This window comes from Aotus nancymaae, unplaced genomic scaffold (genome assembly GCF_030222135.1).
Source record: "Aotus nancymaae isolate 86718 unplaced genomic scaffold, 86718_ANA_hifiasm-v0.15.2.pri h1tg000051l, whole genome shotgun sequence".
In the NCBI taxonomy this organism is placed as follows: Eukaryota; Metazoa; Chordata; class Mammalia; order Primates; family Aotidae; genus Aotus; species Aotus nancymaae.
The window spans coordinates 14446944-14461770 of NW_026988465.1; the positions used below are offsets into that span (position 1 = coordinate 14446944).

At 39.8% G+C, this 14827-nt stretch overlaps 1 protein-coding gene across 6 annotated transcripts in view; it reads right to left on the minus strand.

Moving 5' to 3' along the window:
- Nucleotides 1-14827, minus strand: part of NUP153 (nucleoporin 153) — a 79878-nt gene that overhangs the window by 60614 nt on the left and 4437 nt on the right. For all 6 annotated transcript variants that reach the window (XM_012476534.2, XM_012476536.3, XM_012476535.3 and 3 more), the window contains exon 2: nt 5591-5813. In XM_012476534.2, coding sequence (XP_012331957.2) covers nt 5591-5813 — 223 coding nt within the window. The remainder of the gene's footprint in view (nt 1-5590; nt 5814-14827) is intronic.

Below are 14827 nucleotides of genomic sequence, written 5' to 3' on the forward strand. Positions count from 1 at the left end.
ACTTAGCATTTAAACATTATAAATATTTCAATTTCTCTGCAATCAGGATTTACATACACATAGGCTGAAATGTTTCTCAGGGTAGCAAGTATTCCAAACAGTATTGTAGTATATTATACTATGAGAATGCTTTTTACTCATCCCATTCTCTCATCCCTACTACATCGCTTTCTCCTATAGGATAAAAGTGATAATGATAATCTTCTAACTCTTGGCAGACGTCAACTAAGTCTAGTATATACAGAAACCACAGAGGAAAAAGAAATCCAATATGGGCCAGGTGCAGTGGCTCATGCCTATAATCCCAATGCTTTTAGGAGGCTGAGGTAGGAGAATCACTTGAGAACAGGAGTTCAAGACCAGCCTGAGCAACATAGCGACACCTCATCTCTATTAAAAATTTTTACAACATAGCCAGGCATGGCAGCACGCTCTTGTAGTCCCAGCTACCTGGAAGGGTGAGGCAGGAGGAGACTGTAAAGTGAGTCACACATGTGTTTGGTCTCCCAGTGCAGACAAAAATTATGTTTACACTACACTATAGCCTATTAAGTGTACATTAGCATTATGACAAAATAAACAATGTACATACTTTAATCAAAAAAATAATTGCTAACCAGGCACGGTGGCTCATGCCTATAATCCCAGCACTTTGGGAGCCCGAGGCGGGTAGATTACGAGGTCAGGGGTTTGAGACTAGCCTGGCCAACATGGCGAAACCCTGTCTCTACTTTAAAAAAAAAAAAAAAAAAAAAAAGCCAGCTGGGCGTGGTGGTGTGCACCTGTAATCCCAGTTACTCCAGAGGCAAAGGCAGGAGAATCGCTTAAACCCAGGAGGTAGTGGTTACAGTGAGCCGAGATCTCGCCACTGCACTCCAGCCTGGGCAACAGAGCAAGACTCTGTCTTGGGGGGAAAAAAAACTGCTAACAAATGATAATATGCTGAGCCTACAGAAAATCATAATCTCTGAGCTGGTTAACAGGTCTTTGCCTCAATGTTGATGGCTACTGACTGATCAGGGTGATGAGTACTGAAGGCTGGGGTGGTTGTAGCAATTTCTTAAAATAAGACAACAATGAAGTTTGCCTCATCAACTGATTATTCCTTTAACAAAAGATTTCTCTGTGGCATGCAATGTTTTTGATAGTATTCTAACTGCAGAATTTTCAAAACTGGAGTCAATCCTCTCAAATTTTGCTGCTGATTTATCAACTAAGTTTATGTAATATTCTAAATTATTTTATATCTTAAAAATGTGCAAAGTATTTTTACCAAGAGTAGATTCCATCTCAAGAAACCACTTTCTTTGTTCATCCATAAAATGCAACTCCACATCCATTCAAGTTTGACCATAAGATATTACAGTAATTCAGTCACATCTTCAGACTCTACTTCTAATTCTAGTTCTCTTTCTATTTCCACCACATTTGTAGACTGAAGTCCTGAACCCCTCAAAGTTATCCATGGGGATTGGAATCAATTTTCTCTAAACTGCTATTCATGTTAATATTTGGACCTCCTCCTGTAAATCACAAATGGTTTTTCTCCCCACAATTAGCCTTGACTTGAAACTCAACGAAGGTTCTTAGTGTCATCTAGAATGGTCAATCTTTTCCAAAAGGTTTTCAATTTACTCAGATCTATCTGAGGAATGACACTGACAGTGATAGCTATATGAAAGGTATTTCTTAAACAGTAAGACTAGAAAGTCAAAAATGCCTCCTTGATCCATGGCTGCAGAAGGACATTGTATTAGCAAGCATGAGAACAACATTAATCTCCATGCACATCTCATTAGAGCTCTTGGGTGACCAGAGCTCTAGTACTAATGCACGTATTAGAAAGGTTTTCACTGTGACAGTTCTGTATATCATATAATTCTAAGATCTCAGTGGATAAAATAATAAACATTCAATGTTACACTCACATATCTGTAAGTAACCTGCAGTTCGGCTGATATTAGCTGAATTTAACTGAGCCAGGCTGGATTATAAAATTAACATCAATTCTCCATCATTTCTGGGTTCGTCTTTGAGCTGAACCTCCTAAACCAGCTAAAAGGTCACCATTCCTGATGACCTTCAAGGTGATGGGTCATCTAGATGCAGACACTGATTTACAATTCTACCCAACTGGACTCAAACAATCTCATTAAAAGGTTGCAAACAATTTGATTTCTCACACTGGAAGAAAAGTTATTCATTTCACAACATCATGCTTTGTTTCTATTATTGCAAAAATTATTATTCTTTCACAAATTTATATTAAATGTCTGTTAAGTCATTTGTGATATAGTATTACTTGAGATGAATAATACTTTGAGACTTTAACATAGGGCTACAAGAAGTTTTGTAAGCATATATTTCAAAATATGTAGTGAAAGAAAAAATAAATATACTGAAAGAAACATACACTGAAAGGTAAGTTGGGCTTCATCAAAATTAAAAACTTGTGTTTTAAACGATAGGATCGGCTGGGCACACTGGCTCATGCCAGTAATCCCAGCACTTCGGGAGGCCAAGGCAAGTGGATTACCTGAGGTCAGGAGTTTGAGACCAGCCTGGCCAACATGGCGAAACCCCATCTCTAATAAAAACACAAAAAATTAGCTGGGCGTGGTGGCAGACAGGAGAATTGCTTGAACCCAGGAGAGAGAGGTTTCAATGAGCCAAGATCTCACCACTGCACTCCAGCATGGGCAACAAGAGCAAAAACTCTGTCTCAAAAAAAAAAAAGACAACCTAGAGAAAATATTAACAAATCATATACTGATATGGGACTTATAACCAGAATATATAAAGATCTGTTACAATTCAACAATAAAAAGACAAGTATCCCAATTAGAAATGGGAAAAGGCTGGGTACAATGGCTCATATTTGTAATCCTAGCCCTTTGGGAGGCAAAGATTTAGGATCACTTGAGGGCAGGAGTTCAAGACCAGCTTGGGTAACATAGCAGGACCTCATCTCTACAAAAAATTTTAAAATTACCCAGGCATGGTGGGGTTCATGCCTGGAGTCCAGCTACTCAGGAGGCTGAGGTGGGAGGATGGCCTGAGCTCAGGAGTTTGAGGCTGCAGTGAGCTATGACTGTACCACTTCCTTCCAGCCTCAGCAACAGAGCAAGATCCTGTCTACTCCTCTCCCACAAAAAGATATGCACATGGAAAATAAGCACATTAAAAGGTGCTCAACATCATTAGTTGTCAGAGAAATGCAAATCAAAACCACAAAGAGAGGCCACTAGGCCCTCTAGGATAGCTACAATCAAAATAAATGGAGGCCAGCCAGGTGGCTCATGTCTGTAATCCTAGCACTCTGGGAGGCACAGGTAGGCTGATCACCTGAGATCGGGAGAGAGCAGCACATGGTGAAACCTTGTCTCTAATAAAAAAAAAAAAAAATTAGCTGGGCGTGGTGCTGGGTGCCTGTAATCCCAGCTATTTGGGAGGCTGAGGCAGGAGAATTGCTGGAACCTGTGAAGCAGAGGTTGCAGTGAGCAGAGATCATGCCACTGCACTCCAGCCTGGGTGACAGAGCAAGACTCCATCTCAAAAAATAAATAAAATCAAAATAAACAGAAAATAAGTGTTGGTGAGGATACAGAGAAATCAGGACCTTCATGCACCACTAATGAGAAAGGTAAAACATTAAACAGATTTATCATATGACCCACCAGTTTTACTCTACAAAAAAGCATGCACATTGCCAGGCACAGAGGTTAACACCTGTAATCCCAAGACTTTAGGAACCCGAAGTGGGCAGAATGCTTGAGCCCAGGAGTTTGAGACCAGCATGGGAAACATTGCAAAACCCCATCTCTACAAAAAATACAAAAAAACTAGTCGGATATGGTGATGCATGCCTGTAGTCCCAGCTATTCAGGAGCCTGAGGTTGAAGGATGACCTGAGCCTGGGGAGGCTGAGGATGCAGTGAGCTGTGAACACGCTACTCTATTTCAAAAACAGCTTGAACACCAATATTCATAGCAGCATTATTCCTAATAGTCTAAAAGTGAAAACAACCCAAATGTCCAACTGATGGATGGATAAATGGAATGTAGTTTATCCACAGAATGAAATACTGTCCAGAGGGAAAAAATGAAGTTCTGACACAAATATGAATGAACCTTGAAAACAATGTAATAAGTCAGCAGTCCCCAACCTTTATGACACCAGGGACCAGTTTTGTGAAAGACAGTTTTTCCACGGACGGCGCAGAGAAGGGGAGGTGGTTTCAGGATGATTCAAGCGCCTTACATTTACTGTGCACTTTATTTCTATTATTACTACATTGTAATAGATAACGAAATAATTATACAACTAGCCATAATGTAAAATTAGGGAGAGCCCTGAGCTTCATTTACTGCAACTAGATGGTCCCATCTGAGGGTAAGGGGAGACAGTGACAGATCATAAGGCATTAGATTCTCACAAGGAGCAATAAGGAGCACAAAACTTAGATCCCTAGAATGCACAGCTCACAACAGGGTTTGCACTCCTATGAGACTCCAATGCCACTGGCGATCTGACAGGAGGCGAAGTTCAGGCAGCAAAGCAAGCAATGGGGAGCAGCTGAAAACACAGATGAAGCTGCTCACCAGTCCTCCTCTAACCTGCTGTGCAACCCAGTTCCAGCAAGTCAAGGACAGATACTGTTACGTGACCCAGGGGTTGAGAACCCCTGTACTAAGCAAAAAAAATCAGTCACAAAGCTCACATATGTGTCTATTTATTAAAATGAAATGTCCAGAATAAGCAAAGCCAAAGAGAAAGTAGATTTTAAAAAGTTCAAACCTTTAAAGTCTAGGGTCACTTAACTGCAAGATTAATGAATAGCCCGGTTGAGCTTGCTCCAAAAAGGGAAGGAGCCAATTACAGTTATGTTATACTCAAATTCATGAATTGTGAGAGGCACTAACACAGTCTCATTTAACAGTTAACATTAGGCCAGGTGCAGTGGCTCAGGCCTGTAATCCCAGCACTTTGGAAGGCCAAGGCAGGTAGATCACCTGAGGTCAGGAGTTCGAGACTAGCCCGGCCAACGTGATGAAACCCCATCTCTACGAAAAATGCAAAAATTAGTGGGCATGGCGCATGTGCCTATAATCCCAGGTACTCAGAAGGCTGAGGTGGAAGAATCGCTTGAACCCAGGAGGCAGATGTTGCAGTGAGCCAAGATCACGCCACTGCACTCCAGCCTGAGCAACAGAGCAAGACTCTGTCTTTGGGGAGTGGGGGAAGATTAACATTTATACAGGCTACCTTAGTACTAGGATTTATTTTAAGGGCTTCATAATTACAGAGAAGAAAATTTAGTATTTTGCCAAAAGCCACATGACTCATTGGTGATGTGAAAATTAAAACCCAAAATCCAACATCAGAGCTTACACTCTTAACTGATATAGTTGATCAACCTTCCTTAATAAATAATACACTGATAAATGAAAAAAGACATCCAATTTGAACCTGATTATCACCCTCCTCCCAGATGGTTTATGCACCACCTGATTAGGTTTACCATAACAAGGTAATGTATTCAAAATTAGGGCATGAAAACCTGTGACAAAATAGCCACACTGTATTTACCTTCTGTATTACTGACTGCTGGCTCAGGTGTGATTCTCCCATCAGTAATGTTGGAGCTGTCCTCATCGGCATATATCAGATGGTCCTCTTTATTTTCTGGCCAGCGTGGAATCTCACTTGTGTCTGTTGAATAGCTGCACACATCTTCATTCTTGTTGAAGTATCTTTGTAGCCACCCTGGCACAATATTCTTAACAGATTCTGTAACCCTGCTAAGAATGCCCTGTTGGGGGGAAAAAAACACATTATGACAGTTTTAGAAATTTATCTTTTTAAAATAAGTACCTACTTACTGAAAGCCATGCCAAGCAAAACACAATGGTTTCCAACAAGTTTGCTAAAAGTCAGTTTCTAAAGTTACTGCTGACATAACGGTATTTTACAAATTCTATGGATGTGAAATTCTTTCTTTCTTCTATATGCATACATAAGCCAGTGATTGTTCCAAATGGCTGTATTACTCTAATCCTTCAAAAAACCTGAAAGGCCATCAAATAAGCAATATTGATGTTAGATTTACAAATAAAATATGTAATAAACATTTTAATCTCAGAGAAAAGGCATCCATTTTTTTTCCCAGTATATTAAAACAATATAAACAGTACTTTCAACAGCTTTCTTAAGCACTTATTTTACTGTACATTCTTTAAGAAAAATAAAAGTTCAGATAAATAGAAATATGAGGGGCTTTTTTTTAAAAAAAAAAGAAAAAGGAAATAAAACAATTAATCCACCTGGGCGTGGTGGCTCACACCTGTAATCCTAGCACTTTGGGAGGCCTAGGTGGGCAGATCACCTGAGGTCGGGAGTTCAAGACCAACCTGACCAACATAGAGAAACCCCGTCTGTACTAAAAATATGAAAAATTAGCTGGGAGTGGTGGCACATGCCTGTAATTCCAGCTACTCAGGAGGCTGAGGCAGGAGAATCACTCGAACCTGGGAGGCGGAGGTTGTGGTTAGCCCAGATCGCGCCATAGCACTCCAGCCTGGGCAACAAGAGCAAAATTCTGTCTCAAAAACAAAACAAAACAAAAAAATCCAACAAAAATAAACTCAAGAAACAATCTAAGGCCGGCGTGGTGGCTCATGCCTGTAATCCCAGCACTTTGGGAGGCCGAGGTGGGCAGAGGTCAAGAGATCGAGACCATCCTGGCCAACATAGAGAAATCCCGTCTCTACCAAAAATACGAAAAATTAGCTGGGTGTGGTGGTGCACGCTTGTAGTCCCAGCTACTCAGGAGGCTAAGGCAGGAGAATCACTTGAACCTGGGAGGTGGAGGTTACAGTGAGCTGAGATTGTGCTCTGCACTCCAGCCTGGCAACAGAGCGAGACTGTCTCAAAAAAAAAAAAAAAGAAACAAACAAACAAACAGAAACAGAAACAGAAAAAGAAACAATCTAAGATATTTTCTGATGTTGAAATTTCACTACAAAAAATGTTGGCTGAAAATCTGAGAGATAAATTTTATAATGGTAACTTTTAAAGGGAGAAAGGGAAAGTAATGTGGTATAATAGCTATCAGTATTATATTTATTGTATTTTGGCTATTGCTAGGCACTATTCTAAGCAATTTAGACATTGTTCAGTTTAATCCTCACCTAATATTCGCACTTTACAGATAAAGAAAGACAATGAAGTTAAATAACTTGCCAAAAGTACAAACACAATTACCACAGAATATCTAAGATAGAGTAAAAGTATGGACTTTAAGATTGCCAGGACCTAGATGAAACTTGAGGACCTCCCTGTACTTTGATTTACTCTAGGTAAAATAAGAATAACACTGCCACCTATTATTTATAGTAATTATAATGAAAATCAAATAAGGTAATGTGAAGGCATGTATCAGTTTACAAGGTGTAACAGAAACATACTGATGACTTTTTTAACAAGGAAAAAAGCTGGCAATAAACAAACTGGGGTAAGGTAATCAATTTTAGGCAACAATTTCTTTCACAAAGCAGATTTAGTAGGGTTTCAGAGAAAGAGTCGAAGAAGGGGAAAAAAAAATGACTCGGTAGGTAAGGAAAACAATAAAGTCAAGGCAGAACATATAAATCTACCTAGAAAGGAAACTCAAGACAGAGGCCTTAAAATAACCTGCCAACAGAAAAAAATGGAAGACAACTCTCATATAAGCACTTGAATAGTAATTTCCTTACTATATGAAAAGGTATAGATAACAACTGGGACGCATGCAATTATTTTTCCATGTACTGTCCAAATTTTCAACAGAACTACAAGGTAAGCTCTCTATCAAACACAAGCTCTCTATCAAGCCAAGTTCTAGAACACTCACTACTGAACAACACAAATTCATTGTTCTCTTTTTCTTTGCTAATATTACACAGTATTAGTTACTATGGAGAGAAAGACTATATACCTACATAAAATATTTAATATTTGTAAAAACACACCTAATACTAGTTACTTATCCCATTTCCATACTTCAAGACTTGAGAGACCTGTGTCATACCAGATAGAGTGCAATGGTACATGATCATAGCTCACTGCAGCCTCAAACTCCTGGGCTCAAGTAATCCTCTGGCGTCAGTCTTCCAAGTAGCTAGGACTACAGGCCGTCTACCACATCCAGCTAAGGCAATTACAGAATTTAATGTAGATTTTTAAAGTTTGTTTGTGGACTTTCGGTAAGGTGTTTAGCTACTAAAAGTATCTGACATTCCTGTGATCCCTATCCATCTAAGGCCAAGAACAGGACAACTTTAAATTGACGCCATACTCACTCACAGATCACTTATGCGGCAGCATTAGGTATCTTCAAAAATAATTAGAAAACAAAACTGGTCAAAGTGGATATAATAAAGCTCATTCACTAAAATACATAAACTTTGCTTACAGACCTCTTTTCTATACTAAAATTTAGCCAACTTATCTAGTCTCAGCCCAGAAGAGCTTAATACAGGAGCAGTGAGACAGAGATATTACCAGTGGTGCAGTGAATGACAGCACGAAGAGTAAAAAGGAATGTAGATTTTCATAGGTGGGAATGTGGCACAGGCCTGTAGTCTTACCTACTTGGGAGGCTGAGGCAGGAGAATCACTTGAGCCTAGGGGTTCAAGGTTGCAGTGAGCTATGATTGTACCACTGCCCTCCAGCCTGGATGACAGACACCCTGTCTCTAAAAACAAAAACAAATAAAGGACAGGACAAAAAGAAAGCAGAGAGGAAAGGAAGAAGGAAGGAAAAAAATAAAACTGACTGGAACCAGTATGAAGGAACAAACATCCTTACATTTCAATAGCCAAATATACTTTCGTAGGTTAAATGACCCTAGGTCATTAAGCAAAAGCTAAATTAGGCCAGGCGAGGTGGCTCAGGCCTGTAATCTCAGCACTTTGGGAGGCCAAGGCGGGCAGATCACGAGGTCAAGAGATTGAGACCATCCTGGCCAATATGGTGAAACCCCGTCTCCACTAAAAAATACAAAAATTAGCTGAGTGTGGTGGTGCGCACCTGTAGTCCCAGCTACTCAGAAGGCTGAGGCAGGAGAATCACTTGAACCTGGGAGGCAGAGGTTGCAGTAAGCCGAGATCGCACCACTGCACTCCAGCCTGGCACCTGGCAACAGTGTGAGACTGTCTCAAAAAAAAAAGAAAAAAGAAAAGAAAAAGTTAAATTAAGCTTAATATAATTGAGCAGTCCTCAAAGTGTGATCCCTTTTTAGCAGTATTATCAGCATCATCACAGGTCCTTCTCCAGCCCTACTAAAAGATAAACTCCAGAGGTAGCTCCCACCTGTTTAATAAAGCCCTCTGAAGTGATTCTAATATTGGAAATCAGATACATTTCAGGAAATTAAGATACATTTTAGAGAAGCCCCTCTAAAACAGAGAATAAAATTGTGCATTCTTGAAAGGCTTAATCTTCGGTTGTCTAGAACACATATACATGTGGAGCACGTCAGACAATATTTAAGATTATAATGAAAATATTCTGAAGTGAATCAGGTAAACAAATCTTACAGACCATAGACTGTGCTAAATACGATACAGTTCATAAAACTATTTTCCCAGTGTTTCCCAAACTTTAGCCATGATTTTCCCCTGTACTGTTTTTCTCTGAATCCACTCACTTGGATTTAAAGTTTTTCTTTAAATCTACTCACTTTTCTTAAAATTTAGCTTTTTCCTACACACACATAAACTTATAAAATCACAGATTTGATGCTGTGCTAGTATCCACTTGTCCTCTCAGCCCATTTTTGACAAGCTGTTTCTATGGACTGCACAACCAACTGGTTTCTGGTGAGACTGGCCCATGAGAGATATTAGCAAACACTAGGTATTAGAGAACGGGAGTAAAGAGAGTCTTTCTTCTGTGCTCCTCCCTGCTTAAGTCTTGCTCCATCTCCAAAACTACCATTCCAGTTACAGCATTTCTTCCCTTTATTCCTCTAGTCCTACAGAAGGTAGTAGCTTTTGCTATTACTAGTCTCTGTGTATCTTGCTATCCTGTATTTATTCCATTAACCACTAGCGTATCTATAAGTAGACCCCTTCTTAAAGATATTTCCGCTGAGGTCGGGCACAGTGGCTCACGCCTGTAATCCCAGCTCTTTGGGAGGCCAAGGCGGGCAGATCACTTGAGGTCAGGAGCTGAGACAATCCTGGCCAACATGGTGAAATCCCGTCTCTCCTAAAAATACAGAAATTAGCCAGGCATGGTGGTGCACGCCTATAGTCCCAGCTACTTGGGAGGCTGAGGCAAGACAATCGTTTGAACCTGGAAGGCGGAGGTTGCAGTGAGCTGAGATCATGCCACTGCACTCCAGCCTGTGTGACAGAGCAAGACTCTGTCTCAAAAAAAACTTTAAAAATGCTCTCTGTAGCCTTAAAGCAAAGTCTACACTAGATAATCACAAATAATAAATTTAAATTCAAGGATTAAAGGAGTGAATTTTAGAATGTGAACTGGCGAAATCCACTGGGTTTTCTCTCTCCAAGAAAGAAGGGTTCTTCATTTGGCAAAACATATCAAAAATGTCACTGAGATTTAGACTAGTTAAAAATCCAATTTGGGGACTAAAAGTAAATTCAATACTACATACATATAAGAACATTCAATGTGTAAGGTACAGTGAATATGTTAGCTTTTCAAATTGTATTTAACCTGAGTTAAAGGATGAATGAGTTGAGAGTGGTGGCTCATGCCTGTAATCCAGCCAACATTGGGAGACCGAAGCAGGCAGATCACGTGAGGTCAGGAGTTCAAGACCAGCCTGGACAACACGGCAAAACCCAGTTCCCATTAAGAATACAAAAACTAGCCAGGCGTGGTGGCGGGCACCTGTAATCCCAGCTACTCAGGAGGCTGAGGGAGGAAGAATTGCTTGAACCCCGGAGGCAGAAGTTGTAGTGAGCCAAGATCATGCCACTGCACTCCAGGCTGAACTACAGAGCAAGACTCCATCTCAAAAAGAAAAAAAATAAAATAAAAGGATTAATGAAAGGTAGCTGGGATGGGAGAAGGCTATTGTGCAACACTAACTCAGAACTCATTTGTAATTAAGAACATTCTTTTCTTATAAACCTTTTCACATGAATAACCAGAGGTATCTTTTCAATACGGCCAACTCCTTGTCATTTCTATATATCCTTTCTTCTTCATATACAAAGCTCTTTTCTTCCTATTAGTTTTCTTGACTTCACTTCTGTTCAACTGCCTTTTCTTCACATTATCCATAGCAGTATTCAGATTATAAAATCTCCTTTCTCAAATAATCTCACTGTCCATAAATATCAAAAACAGTCCATCATCAGTTTAAAGGTTCTGGAATCCTATTCTCCCAGAACACACAGCTATCTGGATTTCTATCTGCTCCCCGTATTGTGCTGAAGCCAGTCACTGACCCTTACTTTTCTTCCAGGTTCTATACACAATCTCCTTACCCATTTAACTCTCAGAGATTAAAAAATACCTATTTCTTTCCATGGCTTTTCTGGCCATTAAAAAACAAAAAACAAAAAAAACACACCTATTTCTTATAAAACATCTTAAAAACTAAATAGTAGTAAAAACACATGTCATTCTTCCCTTTTAGTTATTTCTAGTTTTAAAAATTATATCTGATCTAACATTTCTTAATAAAATTTCTCAGGTCAGGCACAGTTGCATCTAGGAGTTCAAGACCAGTGGCCAACATAGTGAAGCCCCATCTCTACTAAAAATACAAAACTTAGCTGGGCGCAGTGGCAGGCACGTGTAATCCCAGCTACTAGGAAGGGGAGAGGCAGAAGAATCACCTGAACCTGGGAGGCAGAGGTTGCAGTGAGCCAAGATCATGCCACTGCACTCCAGCCTGGGCGACAGAGCAAGACTCCTCTCAAATTTAAAAAAAAATAAAAATCCTCTGTCATAATTTTAACACTCACTTATTTCCACGAGGCAAAAAAAGTAATGAAGTATTCAAATCCTAATGCAGTCATAGTGAATCTAGTTTCTTTTCTCCTTTCTCTGTCATCCAGGCTGGAGTGCAGTGGTACAGTGATGGCTCACTGCAACCTCCACCTCCTGTGGCTGAAGCAATCTCCCCACCTCAGCCATCCAAGTAGTTGGGACCACAGGTGCAAACCACCACATTCAGCTAATTTTTGTATTTTCTTGGTAGAGACAGGGTTTCACCATGTTCCCAGGCTGGTCTCACATTCCTGGACTCAAGCAATCTGCCCACCTTGGCCTCCAAAGCACTGAGATTACAGGCGTGAGACACCATATCTGGCCCTGAATCTAGTTTCAATCATCTGAATTTAACATCCAAATCTAAGATATTGTTTATATTTTATAAGCCCATGTCCTTCAGCATCCAAGTTTACCCTATCCAATCAGCCCAAGTCCTCTAGCCATTTAATCTATTTTTCTAGCTAAAGAATTAAAAACCTACAGTTGGCTACAAATTTCAACTTCCTTCAAAACTATCTGCCACAAATGCAGTAAGGAGAAACATGAACTGGCTTACTATTTCTAGTCATGCACTCTGTAGAGGTGATATTAATAGATAGTTAACAGTACTTAAACCAATACAAGAAAAGGAGCCCCTAAAAGACATTTCAAACAAGCAACAGAAAACTAAATAAGGCTGGGCGCAGTGGCTGATGCCTGTAATCCCAGCACTTTGGAGGCCAAGGCAGGTAGGTTGCCTGAGGTTAAGACTTCGAGACCAGCCTGACCAACATGGTGAAACCCCATCTCTACTACAAATAGAAAAATTAGCCAAGTGTGGTGGCAGATGCCTGTAATGTCAGCTACTTGGGAGGTTGAGGCAGGAGAATCACTTGAACCTGGGAGGCAAAGGTTGCAGTGAGCCGAGATCGCGCCATTGCACTCCAGCCTGGCAACAGAGCGAGACTGTCTTTAAAAAAAAAAAAACAACTCAATAAAAGCTCACAGTAGTTCAACTCACTAAAAGTTACCTACAAAATACTATCACACTTTTTCTCATGCAACACGTTTAAAAATTGGGAGTAAGAGTTTATTTCTTAAATTACATTGTGAAAAAGATAAGCAAAATCAAGCAAACTGAAATACCTATAGATAGAAAAGGCATCCTATCATCCTGTTTCTAACAATAAATTGTATGTGACAGCAAGACTTTAAACCAGGCTTCCCAACACAAGATCTTTTTAAAATATATTACGACCATGAAATAAGCTAAATAGCTACAAATAAATTTTCTTTAAAAAAAAAAAAATTACAAAATAGCACAGTGTCTCACGCCTGTCATCCCAGAACTGTGGGAGGCCAAGGCAGACAGATCATGAGGTCAGGAGCTCAAGACCAGCCTGGCCAACATGGTGAAACCCCGTCTCTACTAAAGATATACAAAATTAGCCAGGCGTGGTGGCAGGTGCCTGCAATCCCAGCTACTCAGGAGGCTGTGCCAGGAGAATCACTTGAACATGGGAGGCGAAGATTGAAGTCAGCTGAGATCGCACCATTGCACTCCAGCCTGGGTGACAGGGCAAAACTCCATGTCAAAAGAAAAAGAAAAGAAAATACGAGATAATTACAATATTTGCAATAATACTCTATGCCTAATAAAAATGGTTTTGGCTGGGCACAGTGGCTCATGCCTGTAATCCCAACACTTTGGGAAGCCAAGACGGGCAGATCAGTTGAGGTTAGAAGTTTGAGACCACCAGACCAATATGGTGAAACCCCATCTCTACTAAAAATACAGAAATAGCCAAAAGTGGTGGCACACCCCTGTAATCTCAGCTACTCAGGAGGCTAAGGCAGGAGAATCACTTGAACTTGGGAAGCAGAGACTGCAGTGAGCCCAAGGTCACACCACAGCACTCCAGCCTGGGTGACAGAGCTAGATTCTGTCTCAAAAAAAAGAGAGAGAGAGAGAATGGTTTTAATTAGTGACATCAGACCAAAGTTTTAATTTTACTTCAAACTATGATAACTGCCTTGTCAGGTACTTCCTAGAAAATGGATACAGCAAGTGGGCTTTTTAAATCACTTATTAGAAAAATTCGTAAGTAAATTAATATAATACCACACAAAACCTCTTATCACAAACAAAAGCCCTACTTTGCATTAAACAATTAAATACATGAAAGTATTGAACTTAGTCACCTAAAGGAAAAAAACCTGTAATAAGGCAGGAAAATTCAGAGACAACGTAAAGATGCTAAATCAGGAGATTAATTTGAGTAATAACAAACTCCAGTTTCCCACAAAAAAAGAGACCCTAAATCAAATAGTTCTATTTAATTTCAAATTTCAATGACATATATACAGTAAGGACTCAATTTTAAATAACTCCTTACTTATATACATATCCCAGGTCCTGTTCTAAAAGCTTCCCTTACATTTCTCATTTAACCTCCACAACAATTTTCACTTTACAGATGAGTAAATTAACTTGTCCAAGTCAGGGTAGAACAGATTCAAACTCAGGCTGACTCCATTACACTATATTGTTTTCCTGTTTCCATTTCTATTCCCACTGACTGTATTAAGCATCTAGGATAAAGCAAAGGACAAAATAAAAGTCAAAAACTTGGTGACTTCTGGAATAATTTAAATATTCAGCCTCTAAATATCCCTCCTTTTCAAATCTGAGAACACTCATCAGATACAAGGTAGAACATACTTATTTGGGACAAAGTATCACAAAGAAGCTACCAAAACAAATAAAAACTACACTATTATATAAACCATGGTATAGCAAACCAGGATCTGTGGGCTGGGCCAAATTCAGA